This window comes from Dioscorea cayenensis, chromosome 18 (genome assembly GCF_009730915.1).
Source record: "Dioscorea cayenensis subsp. rotundata cultivar TDr96_F1 chromosome 18, TDr96_F1_v2_PseudoChromosome.rev07_lg8_w22 25.fasta, whole genome shotgun sequence".
In the NCBI taxonomy this organism is placed as follows: domain Eukaryota; kingdom Viridiplantae; phylum Streptophyta; class Magnoliopsida; order Dioscoreales; family Dioscoreaceae; genus Dioscorea; species Dioscorea cayenensis.
Window position 1 is genome coordinate 23415666 of NC_052488.1, and position 12475 is coordinate 23428140.

At 39.0% G+C, this 12475-nt stretch overlaps 1 protein-coding gene across 1 annotated transcript; it reads left to right on the forward strand.

Moving 5' to 3' along the window:
• The first annotated feature begins 455 nt into the window (after positions 1–455).
• LOC120282968 (mannose-specific lectin-like) lies at positions 456–7527 on the forward strand. The gene is made up of 2 exons (XM_039289797.1): positions 456–691; positions 7233–7527. Exons 1-2 carry the CDS (start codon positions 456–458, stop codon positions 7525–7527), a joined length of 531 nt encoding a protein of 176 aa, XP_039145731.1.
• The last annotated feature ends 4948 nt before the right edge of the window (positions 7528–12475 follow it).

Below are 12475 nucleotides of genomic sequence, written 5' to 3' on the forward strand. Positions count from 1 at the left end.
AAATTATTATGATTTAAAGTTAAAAAAAATTAATGTTATATAAATATAGTGCATAAAAATGAAAAAGAAACCCGCATTAAAAAAAATAATAATAAATCACTACTTTATGTAAAAGAAAAAAAAAACATATACTAAAACCAGAACAATTGATAGTTAAAAGCAATGGTGGGATGGGTTAATTTTTGAATGTGAGGCGAGGGAGGATCGGGGAGTAGATAATTAAGCCTATCCCACATGCCATGGATTTTTCGAGACGAGAAAGGATATTGTCGGGTGCCATATTCGGGCAATCTTCACACAAATTAAAAATGGTAGGTACCCTCATATGATCAATTCATGGAAAGCAATGGTACACCCTTATGACTGAGAAACTATCTATAAATAGATGTTGTACCAAGAGAGAATCTCAAGTATAGTTCCTCGAGTTGCTATAATTAGATATAATTAAAAACACCATGGCCATTCCGAGTGCATTTGCTTCTCACTCCCTTGCTCTGGCTCTGGCCCTGCTCCTTGTTGTGACTCCTCTTTGCACAGCTAAAATCATACTTTACTCTGGCGAAACCTTGAAGACCAAGAAATCTCTTGTCTGGAAAAGCTACACTTTCATTATGCAGGAGGATTGCAACGCGGTCCTGTATGACCATGGCAAACCAATATGGGTTTCCCAAACTTATAGTAGGGGGACCAGGTGTTAGTTTGAGTTCTATTCTGAATTCAACTTCGTGATGATATTGATTCAAATTAATATTCAGACTAAATAAAGTGGTCCATAACTTATCTGGTGGAATCCTAATTTAACTCTAATTGGCACTTTGAGTTGTGATCTAACTCAAACCTTTGAGTTGAGTTAATCCTTTGATGGAAAGGATTATATATAGACAACACTAGGGGTCCCCAATCCATCGTTCTTGGAAAATATCTAGCTCCATCAGTGGGAGAGGACGAGATAGATTGGAAGAGTCTCTGGTTAGTTCAAGCGTGGACTCAAGGCTCGTCGTCTTCAACAAATTGCTATGGGTGGAGGTAAGTGATCATGCTTCCGTATATAATATACGACATAGATGTCGTAATTAAGTTTGATAAAACCCAACAGTTGGTATCAGAGCCAGGTTGTAGACCTCTGCCTAACATGATAAATTCAAAGCATGTATATGTTTTTAGAAATAACATGCATGAATTAGGGTTTATATGAATTTAAATCCCATGATTTGTGTGATAATTTAAGGTTTGAAATAATTGGGTATTAGGCCCAAAATTGCGTATAATATAAATAAGGTAGCACTCAAAGGGCCTTTTTCGGCGTGAGCTGGGTCGGCCCATGCTTGCTGGTCGGCTGCAGCTCGGCCTCGGGCGCGACGGGCCGACCCACGCGTCTTGGCATGTACATGCTCAAGCGCAAAACCAGCGCTGCAGGAGGCCTGGCCGCAGCTCGGGCTACGTCTGCGCTGACCCCGGAGGGCTCGCGCCGTGAGCCACTGGCAGCGTCTGTGCTGGGCCGGTCGCAGCAACTGGCCCTGGCGCTGGCGGCAGCACTTGTGACTGCTACACTAAAGCTAGCGCTGGCTAGTCGTCTGAGGGCAGTGTCCGGCCTACGTGACGGCTACCCATAGGGGAAAAGTTAGGGTTTTTACTTTTATTTTTGTTTTTCCCCTAACATTAGATTTAATTATTTTATTTCATTGATTCATTAATTTGAATGATAATTTGAATAAAATAGATTAATGAGTGTTTTTGCAAAAATCGCCTTTACTTTAATGTATTTTTGCATGTAGAACCCTGTTTAGTTATTTATTTAAATTTCATGTTTTGTTTGTATGAATAATTCATACCATTAATTATAATTTGTATAATTAATTATTAAACATTGAATTTGTTCATGTATATGGTTGATATGTCATGTGATCGAATGAATTTTGTTAAATTATGGAATAGCCACAATGTTCATGATTTTACTTTTAAAAATTGTAAATTACACATTATGAGTGTGATGGATCACATCTAGGTTAATTGACATAAATTGTAATTAATTATGATTGATATAATAATTTTGCCCCACATGGATTTTATTATATTTATTATAATTAATTAGGATAAAATAATGAATAATTTTTATTACTTAAGTCGCCCACAGGTATTAAGTAATTTAATTATTTATTAGTTTTATCAGGTGACAAGTTGTGATTAATCATGTTTAATGTAATGATTTTGCCCCACAGGGATTTTATTATATTTATGTAATTAATCAGGATGAAATAATGGTTAATTTTTATTTCTTAAGTCGCCCACAGGTATTAAGGAATTTTAATTATCCATTAGTTTTATCAATGGTTATGAATCTATTTTGTTTTTATATTCTTGCCCACATGCAGATTGTGATAACAAATTGGTTCATTTTTTTTTCCTTTTCGGTATGGCTTGCATTGGTAAGCATACCAACTTGTTTTATTGCTTTGAATATTATGATTGATATGTATGTTATTTATTTATTGTAGCTATGCAATCAGATACTTTTGATGGAAAGTGTCATATTCCCATGTTAAGGGGTGATAATTATAAAGATTGGAAGGAGTTGATTCTCCTCCAGTTGGGATGCACGGATTTTAACTATGCTATAAGGAAGGATGAACCATCAGGGCCGACAGACAATAGCACTCATGGTGCAATTGCCTTGTATGAACGGTGGGAGCGATCTAATCGCTTAAGCATGATGTACATTAAGACACGTATATCTGCTAGTATCCGTGGTTCAATCCCAGATTGTGCAAATGTAAGAGATTTGCTGAAGGCAATTGATGATCAATTTGAATCTTCAGATAAGGCTCTTGCTAGCACTCTCATGACCAAATTATTATCCATGAAGCTCACAAGTGTTAAAGGTGTGCGAGAGCATATCATGAGGATAAGAGACTTAGCGGCTCAACTTAAGGCTTTAGAGCAAATCGATTTTTCAGACGCTTACCTTGTGCACTTTATCTTGCACTCTCTTCCACATCAGTATAACGCTTTCAAAATCTCGTATAACACACATAAAGATAAATGGTCTATTAATGAGCTTTTGACCATGTGTGTTCAAGAGGATGAAAGGTTGTTATTAGAAAAGAGTGAAAGTGCACATAAGGCTACTCGAGGTAAGAAGAGAGGACAAACCAACCTGAAAAAGGATAAAGACAAATCACTTGTTCAGATCGAGAATGTGTCCAAGTGCTTCTTTTGTAAGAAAAAGGGCACATGAAGAAGGATTGTCCGAAACTCAAGATTCATCTTGAGAAGAAACGTACTGAAATTTCTTTTGTTTGTTATGAATCTAATATGGTTGATGTTTGTCATAACACTTGGTGGATTGATTCTGGTACTACAATCCATATTTCTAATACCTTGCAGGGCTTCTTAAGCCGAAGGACACCGACAAAGAGTGAATAGTTTATTTATTCAGGGAATAAGATTCTTTCACATGTGGAGGCAGTCGGGACATGCAGATTAGTTTTAGATTCAGGCTCTGTTCTAAATTTGGAAAAGACCTTTTATATTTCTAGTTTTTCTAGAAATTTAATTTCAGTTTCACAACTTGTACCATTAGGATATTCCTTTAAGTTTTATGAAACATATTTTCGTTTGTTTTATAATTCTAATCTTGTTGGGAATGGTGCATTGTGTGATGGCCTTTTTCGAATTTATTTACAAAGTAATGTTTCTTATAATATGTTGCATGATCAAGTAAATGTTGGTATTAAACGTAGTGATTTGAATGATAAATCTTCTATGTTATGGCACCGGAGATTAGGACATATCTCCATAAAGAGAATTGAGAAGTTGGTGAATGATAGAATCCTTCACTCTCTTGATTTTACCGACTTTCAAACTTGTGTGGATTGCATAAAGGGCAAGCAAACCAACAAATCTAAGAAAGGTGCTAGGAAGAGTTCATGCTTATTAGAGATTATACATACAGACATTTGTAGTCCAGAGATGGACTCGTATGGTCAGAGATACTTCATCTCTTTCATTGATGATTATTCACGCTTTATGTATCTCTACTTGCTTGATAATAAGAGTGAAGCATTAGATGCTTTCAAGATCTTTAAAGCTGAAGTGGAGAAACAATGCGGTAAGCAAATAAAGATCGTGAGATCAGATAGAGGTGGAGAATATTATGGTAGGTACACAGAGGATGGACAAGCACTAGGTCCATTTGCGAGGTTTCTAGAAGAGCATGGTATTGTGGCCCAATATACTATGCCTGGCTCACCAGATCAAAATGGTGTAGCTGAAAGAAGAAACCGCACTTTAATGGATATGGTTAGGAGTATGCTTAGCAACTCCAAACTTCCTCGATCTATGTGGATTGAGGCTCTTAAAACAGTAGCGTATATATTAAACCGTGTTCCGACCAAGGCAGTTTCTAAAACTCCATTTGAATTATTAAAAGGTTGGAAACCGAGTTTGCAACATATGCGTGTTTGGGGTTGTCCAGCTGAAATAAGAGTGTTTAATCCACATGAGAGAAAGTTGGACCCAAGGACTGTTAGCGGTTATTTCATTGGTTATGCCGAAAAGTCCAAGCGTTATAGGTTTTATTGTCCATCATATAGCACTCGAATTGTGGAATCAATAAATGCCAAGTTTCTTGAGAATGACTTGATTAGTGGGAGTGATCAACTTCTAAACTTTGGTCTTCAAGAAGATCATGAAGAAACTCCGGAAACTAATCAAAGATTGATTGTTTCACATGACAACCATCAAGATTTGGGAGACATTGAAATGACAATCATGGAAGAACCACATCCTGCTGATCCAGTTGATCAAGTTCCACAACATCAATTTGAAGTTATTGAGCAATAACTTCATCAAGAAGATAATGATGTGGCATTAAGAAGGTCGACTAGAATTAAGAAATCGGCAATATCTAGTGTTTATGTTGTGTATTTACAAGAATCTGACTATGATTTTGGAGCCGCTGATGACCCTGAAACGTTTTCACAAGGTATTAGTTGTAGTAATTCTAAGTTGTGGTATGATGCTAATGGTGTTTGGAATCTAGTCAAGTTTCCTGAAGGGGCGAAAGCCATTGGGTGTAAGTGGGTCTACAAGACAAAGAAAGACTCGCTAGGCGACATTGAGCGTTACAAGGCTAGATTGGTTGTTAAAGGATTTACTCAGAAAAAGGGCATCGACTATAATGAGACTTTTTCTCCAGTTTTGAAAAAGGACTCGTTTCGTATTATAATGGCATTAGTTGCTCATTTTGACTTGGAATTACATCAGATGAATGTGAAAACGGCTTTCCTTAATGGAGATCTAGATGAAGAGGTGTTTATGAAACAACCTAAAGGATTCTTCTCTAGTAAAGGTGAAAGCTTGGTTTGCAAGCTTAAGAAATCCATATATGGACTGACACAGGCATCCCGACAGTGGTATTTGAAGTTCCATGATGTTGTCTCATCATTCGGTTTTGTTGAGAACATTAAGGATCAATGCATATACTATAAAGACAGTGGGAGTAAGTTTTGCTTTTTAGTCCTATATGTTGATGATATTTTGCTTGCAACCAATGATAAGGGTATGTTGCATGAGGTGAAACGATTTCTCTCTAAGAATTTTGATATGAAAGATATGGGCGAGGCATCTTATGTCATTGGCATTAAGATATATAGAGACAGATCCCATGGTGTTTTGGGTTTGTCTCAGGAAGCCTATGTTAATAAAATTCTTGAGAGATTCCGGATGGAAAATTGTTTACCTAGTGTTGCACCTATTGTGAGAGGTGACAAGTTTAATTTGGACCAGTGTCCTAAAAATAACTTGGAAAAGGAACATATGGAAAACATCCCGTATGCTTCAGCCATTGGAAGTCTTATGTGTGCTCAGGTCTGTACGAGACCATACATTGCATATGCTATGGGGATATTGGGAAGATATCAAAGTAATCCAGGGATTTACCACTGGAAAGCTGGAAAGAAAGTAATGAGGTACCTTCAGGGTACAAAGGAGTACAAGCTTACATACAGAAGATCAGATAACTTGGAGGTCATTGGATACTCGGATTCAGATTATGCTGGCTGTCTTGACTCTCGGAGATCGACATCCGGTTACATTTTCATGTTGGCCGGTGGTGTTATCTCATGGAGGAGTGCAAAATAGACTTTGGTTGCTACTTCCACTATGGAAGCCGAGTTTGTTTCATGTTTCAAGGCGAGTTCCTATGGTATTTGGTTGAGGAGTTTCATATTAGGGCTTAGAATCATTGATTCTATATCTTAGCCATTAAGGATGTATTGTGATAATTCTGCTGCTGTGTTTTTCTCTAAGAATAATAAGAGTGGTAGTCGAAGTAAACACATCGACATCAAGTATTTGGCACTAAAGGAACGCGTGAATGCCGGTGAAGTAACCATTCAACACATTAGCACAGAGTTGATGATTGCGGATCCTTTGACAAAAGGAATCGTGCCGAAGTTGTTTAGAGATCATGTTGAACATATGGGACTTGGTTCTTCTCTATGAACAATTAGTATCACTTTAGTATTGAACTCTTAAACATTTATTTATTTATTTACTTGTTTTCTCTTTAAGCGTATACATTAAGTTTGAGAATGACAATTATTATGTTTATGCATTATTATTTTGCGTGTGTTGGTCCCGAATAAGCATCTGGCTTATTCATTATGATAAAATGCCATATATAGGTTTTGCATTAAAGAGAGAGATTACATCGTAATGCATGGAACGTAATACTCGGTTATAATGATGACTTACCGCCATGATTCGTGTAATTGATTTCTTAGATGTAGAACATACTGTTTTGTAGATTAATGTGGGAGAATGTTAGTTTGAGTTCTATTCTGAATTCAACTTCGTGATGATATTGATTCAAATTAATATTCAGACTAAATAAAGTGGTCCATAACTTATCTGGTGGAATCCTAATTTAACTCTAATTGGCACTTTGAATTGTGATCTAACTCAAACCTTTGAGTTGAGTTAATCCTTTGATGGAAAGGATTATATATAGATAGCACCAGGGGTCCCCAATCCATCGTTCTTGGAAAATACCTAGCTCCATCAGTGGGAGAGGACGAGATAGATTGGAAGAGTCTCTGGTTAGTTCAAGCGTGGACTCAAGGCTCTCGTCATCTTTAACAAATTGCTATGGCTGGAGGTAAGTGATCATGCTTCCGCATATAATATACGACATAGATGTCGTAATTAAGTTTGATAAAACCTAACACCAGGTGCTACATCACACTGCAGAGTGATGGAAACCTGGTCATTTATGACGATAGTAACACCGCCGTGTGGGCGAGCAACACCAACTTAGCAGAAGCCACCTACGTCCTCATCATACAAAAAGATCGCAATCTTGTGCTCTATGGCGCCGCATGCTGGGCAACCAACACCAACATCGGTGGCTCTGCAGGTGCTATGTTCATCAAAAGTAAGGCCACCATCTTTGGTGCTTTGCCTGCTAATAAAACTACCGAAGAAGCCAAGGCATCTGGTACTATATCCATGGTTATCAACAATTAAGTGATGATGAGGATCAGTACTGATCGAGAGCCTCATGTATTAACGGATAAATAAGCGCATTACGTCGCAGCTTATGCACGTTTGAACGCTTTTAATATATATATATATATATACATGATATTTATGTATCCAGTGAGTTCAATTTCTATTTTCTAATGTCTAATGTTGCAGGTGATGGAGGTATATATATATATACACCTCATGCCGGACATCATGCAGTCCTAATTATGTGTTGCACATATGCTGATGATTCTCGATGTACTGGTTGTTCGTTCTTAATTATAAGGTTTAAAATATATTATATATACGTAGCAACCTGCACATCCATCTGTTGAGTTCTTGCTCGGACTCAATGATGATATTCAGCAAATAATTAACCACCTGATGCATGATAAGATTTTAAAAAAGTAATTTAAAAATTAAAATATAGTCAAGATTCTTTAAAATATTGTCAAGGAATATGAAATTTTGTCAAGGAATAGGAAATTTACGGATGAGATTCCTGGGCGGCTCTCGGGACCTTTAGGGCGGCGTTCGGGAATCTCACGGTGGCGCTCGCCTTCCTCGAGGCGGACCTCGTGGTGGTCCTCGTTACTCGCATGGTGGTGCTCGCGGAGGTACTCGTCAGGGCCACGGTGTACCTCGTAGGGATATCCGCTCGTCCGTCCCATCTCATTCAAACTTAAACACCGAACCCTCGTCCACTCATCCACAACCTCTAGCGAATGAGCCACCGAAGAACAAAAACTCTCCTGTGAAAGATGGTGTTTTCTTTGAAGACATTGCTCGTCTCTCCCCGCCTCCTGAGAACACCACATCCTCATTTAATACCTCGTTGAAGCGCCGTCGCTCTCCGGAGACAGAAGAGATCTACAAGCGTTGCCTTAGGCCCGGGTATAAAGCTGATGATTGCCGCCACCAGCTTACCTACCGTCGTTGTTCTGGAGTCGGGCACTTTGCAGCTCGGTGTCCTCTCAAACATTCCCATTCTGGAGCCCTCGCTGCGAACCCTAGCTCGACGAGGAAGTTACCTCCCTCTAAACCTCTACTTCATATACCCTCTCCTCGCCCTAACTCTGAGATCTCCTCTCTTAGGGTTTCTCTACCCATCTCCGAGGCCATCATCCATTCTAAAGAGATCTTAAAAGACGGGTAACCATCAAAATTCTCTCAGGCAATGCAAGCGTTCAATCGCTCCATGATGCATTGCCAGATCAATTGAACTCCGACCAATGCGAGAACATTACTCCGTTTGGTGATTATTTTATACTCACTCTTTTCACGGTTAGAGCAGCGATTGCCATCGTCAAGAAAAATTAGATTACTCTCTCCACCAAACACGGTCCTTGCATTGTCAGCCTCTCCCATTGGACGCCGGAATTTGGATCTCATGCCGTGGCTGCCGGAAACTACAACTGGATTAGATTATCCAATCTTCCTCTCCATTGCTGGAACTGGGATTCCATTGTGGAGGTACTGAGGCCCCTTGGAGATTTAATATCTGTTCAAAAGAAAGAAGACGGCATTCCGATGATCCGTTCGAAAATGATTCATTGCTGGAACTGGGATTCCATTGCTCGAACATATGAGATCCCTGGTGAGACTTAAATCCCCTACTCGCTTCCCTATTGAGATGATCGTCGACATGGGAGTAAGAAGTTTTAAAGTTCGACTCGAAGATGACGGCATTCCGATCATCCGTTCGAAATTGATTCATGGCTCTGCTTCAGCGAAGAAACCAGTCGCGTCTTCATCCTCTCGGCCGCCGGCTCCTACAGAAAACTTTCAGACCACCGCCGTGAACTCGGACGACTTGTCCCTGTATAAGGAAAGCCGGAGCTCCGGTGACATCCCCACAGCAGCCCCCCAGATTCCTCCGATCTCTCGAGAGAGAAACGAGGAAAGGGACAAGCTGCTCATGCACAGCGGCCACATGAAGAAAGATCACACAATGGCCATCCGTGTGCATCGTGATCAGCTCTCTTCTGATCAACTTGGAGCCTTGCGGGTGTCTGGATCGCCTTGGGATCAATCTTCTTCTGATTTCCTTAATAATTCAAAAGCTACCCAATCTCTAGACACCCAAACTCAATCCTTGGGATCTCATGAAATTTTGGCTCCTCGGGATCTGATCTCATCTGAATCCAAAGCTGATTTCTCAGTGGAGTTGGATTTGCCTCGGGATGGGATTGATGCTAATAATCCTTTAATTGATTCAACCCAATTAGCCCAATCTCATCCAAACCCAATTAAACACATCCTTGATCCGAATTTGTTAACTAATTCTATACTTAAGCAAACCACTTCTTTATCAGATTCTTCAAATAAAATTAAAGGCAAGGAAATTGCTATTCCTATGGAAACCGATTCCCCTAATTCAGAGGTATTACCTATACATCTTAATTCCTTGCCTCCGAATATTCCTATCCCTGATGGATATAAATGGATCTTTGTTCATGGAGGTTGGACACATGTTCCCACCATTAATTCAGAGAAATTCTTCTCTCAAGATCCTACTCCCCCTATCACTCCTTTGGATCATTCTGATGATGAGCTGCTCGACTGGGGGGACGATGATGACATTCCTACTGATGGGATAGCAGATGATGAACTTATTCTGAATGAGAAAAGCATTCATCAGTTGGAGTCTGATATTCACCCGGATGACCTGATATCTGATTTTGCTCATGTTTCAGGGAAATATGTAATCAGGGAGATGGATTATTCTCCAGACATGATTGTAGAAAAAGCACATGACAATCTACCTACAGAGAAGCTTCCTGTTGTTGTCACCATTCCTAGCCAGACTCAACAGCAAATTAGAAGAAGTGATCGACAAAAGGAACCCTCTGGTCGATGGAACGAAGAAGCTGGTTTCATTCCTCTTCACCCAGATCTTCAAAGAAAAAAGTACCCACCAACCCCAGAGACGGTATGCCCAATTCTATTAATGCAGTCGTTTTTTCTTCATGGAATGATACACAATTCTTTAAATATAGTAATGCATGTGGTGTTAAATTTCAAGGATCCCCGAACCATAAGCTTAAATGCCTAGCAAAAGTTCGTAGTCTAGAATCTTCTAGGGCTGGAACATCTACTTCTTCTTCTGGATCTCCTTCGAGATCTAATAGCTAGACCTCATTTTTTTTAATGATTATTCTATGTTGGAATGTTAGGGGACTTGGCAGACCCTCTAAACGCAATTTAGTTAAAGACATAATTTTTTTCTTCACGAGAAGATATAGTCTGTTTACAAGAATCCAAACTCCAAGAAATTCATAGTTCTATTTGGAGATCAATTGGTGGATCGAAACTGAATTCTTTTGATTACCTACCAGCCCTTGGGTCCGCTGGTGGCATCATCATTGCTTGGGATAGCTCCAATGTAACGGGCACCTTAATTCACAAGGGGGCCTTCTCTATCACTTTAGAATTCACAAATCTTTCACTCAACACTAAATGGGCTTGCACTAGTGTTTATGGCCCAAATGACAGTTCTCTAAAATTGAATTTTGGAATGAACTCCGCACTATCATAAATTTACACGAATTACCCTGGCTAATTTGTGGAGACTTTAACACCTCTTTCACTTTGAACGATAAAAACAAAGGAAACCCTAATCCTAGGGAAATCGCTAATTCCCAACAGCTTCTTGGGGATCTCAATCTTATTGATCCTCCGTTACATGGGCGCAACTTCACTTTGACTAACGGACAATCCGATCCATTATGGGTCAGACTGGACAGATTTTTATACTCACATGATTGGCCACTGTTATTTCCCAGATCAATCCAAAGTTCTCTTCCGAGAATCGGTTCTGACCACTCCCCTATTTACCTGGATTTCGGCAACCATTACGCTCGCTCTAGAATTTTCAGACTTGAAAAATCTTGGTATTCCAACGATCTTCTAGAGAACTTAATCCAAGGTTGGTGGGCAGACTATAATCCTGTTGGTTGTGGAGCCTATATCATTTCCAAAAAATTCGCTTACTTAAAATCTAAACTAAGCATTTGGGCGAAAGAAAATTTTGGTGCTTCTAATCTTCTCAAAAAATGTTTGCTTGCTGATTTAAATTCACTTGACACCATACGAGAAAGCTGAAATCTTTCAGTGGATGAATCTACCCGTTTTACCCACATTCAATCTGAACTTTACACTCTATTAAAACAAGAGGAGATTTACTGGAAACAGCGTTCTAGAATTACTTGGCTTAAAGAGGGTGATGCAAATACAAAATATTTTCATCTTCTGGCTAATGGCAGGAGGAATAAAAATTTTATTCCAAGAATTCGAAGTAATGGGAATTGGATTGAAGGTAACCAAAAAATTGGAAAAATCTTCACTGACCACTTCCAAACCCTGCTTGGTACACGGATTTCACATCGATTCTTGCTCAACCGGCACCACCTTTTTAATTTCAAAGATAGAGTTGACCTCTCATCACTAGAACTTCCTTTTTCTTCTGAAGAAGTAAATAATGTTGTGTTCGATCTTAACGTAGATAAGGCTCTAGGTCCAGATGGATTCCCTATGTTCTTTTTTCAAAAACACTTGAATCTTATCTAGAGAGATATATTTAAAATCTGTAGTGATTTTTATGATGGCACTATCAACTATGAAAGACTCAATTGAGTTCACATTGCTCTTATTGGCAAAACAAACTCCCCAACTGAGGTCTCTGAATTCAGGCCCATCAGTCTTATCAATTCTACCTGTAAAATCATTTCCAAAGTTCTCGCCTCTAGATTGAGTCAAAAGATTGGTTCCTTAGTGGATAATTCTCAATATGGATTCATTAAGGGTAGATGCATTGCAGATAATATTATTGCTACCCAGGAAGTGATTTTTAACCTCCAAAAAAAAGAAAATTCTTGGCTATGCTCTTAAAGTTGATTTTGCTAAAGCCTTTGACTCCTTGGACTGAAATTTTCTTCTAGAGATTCTA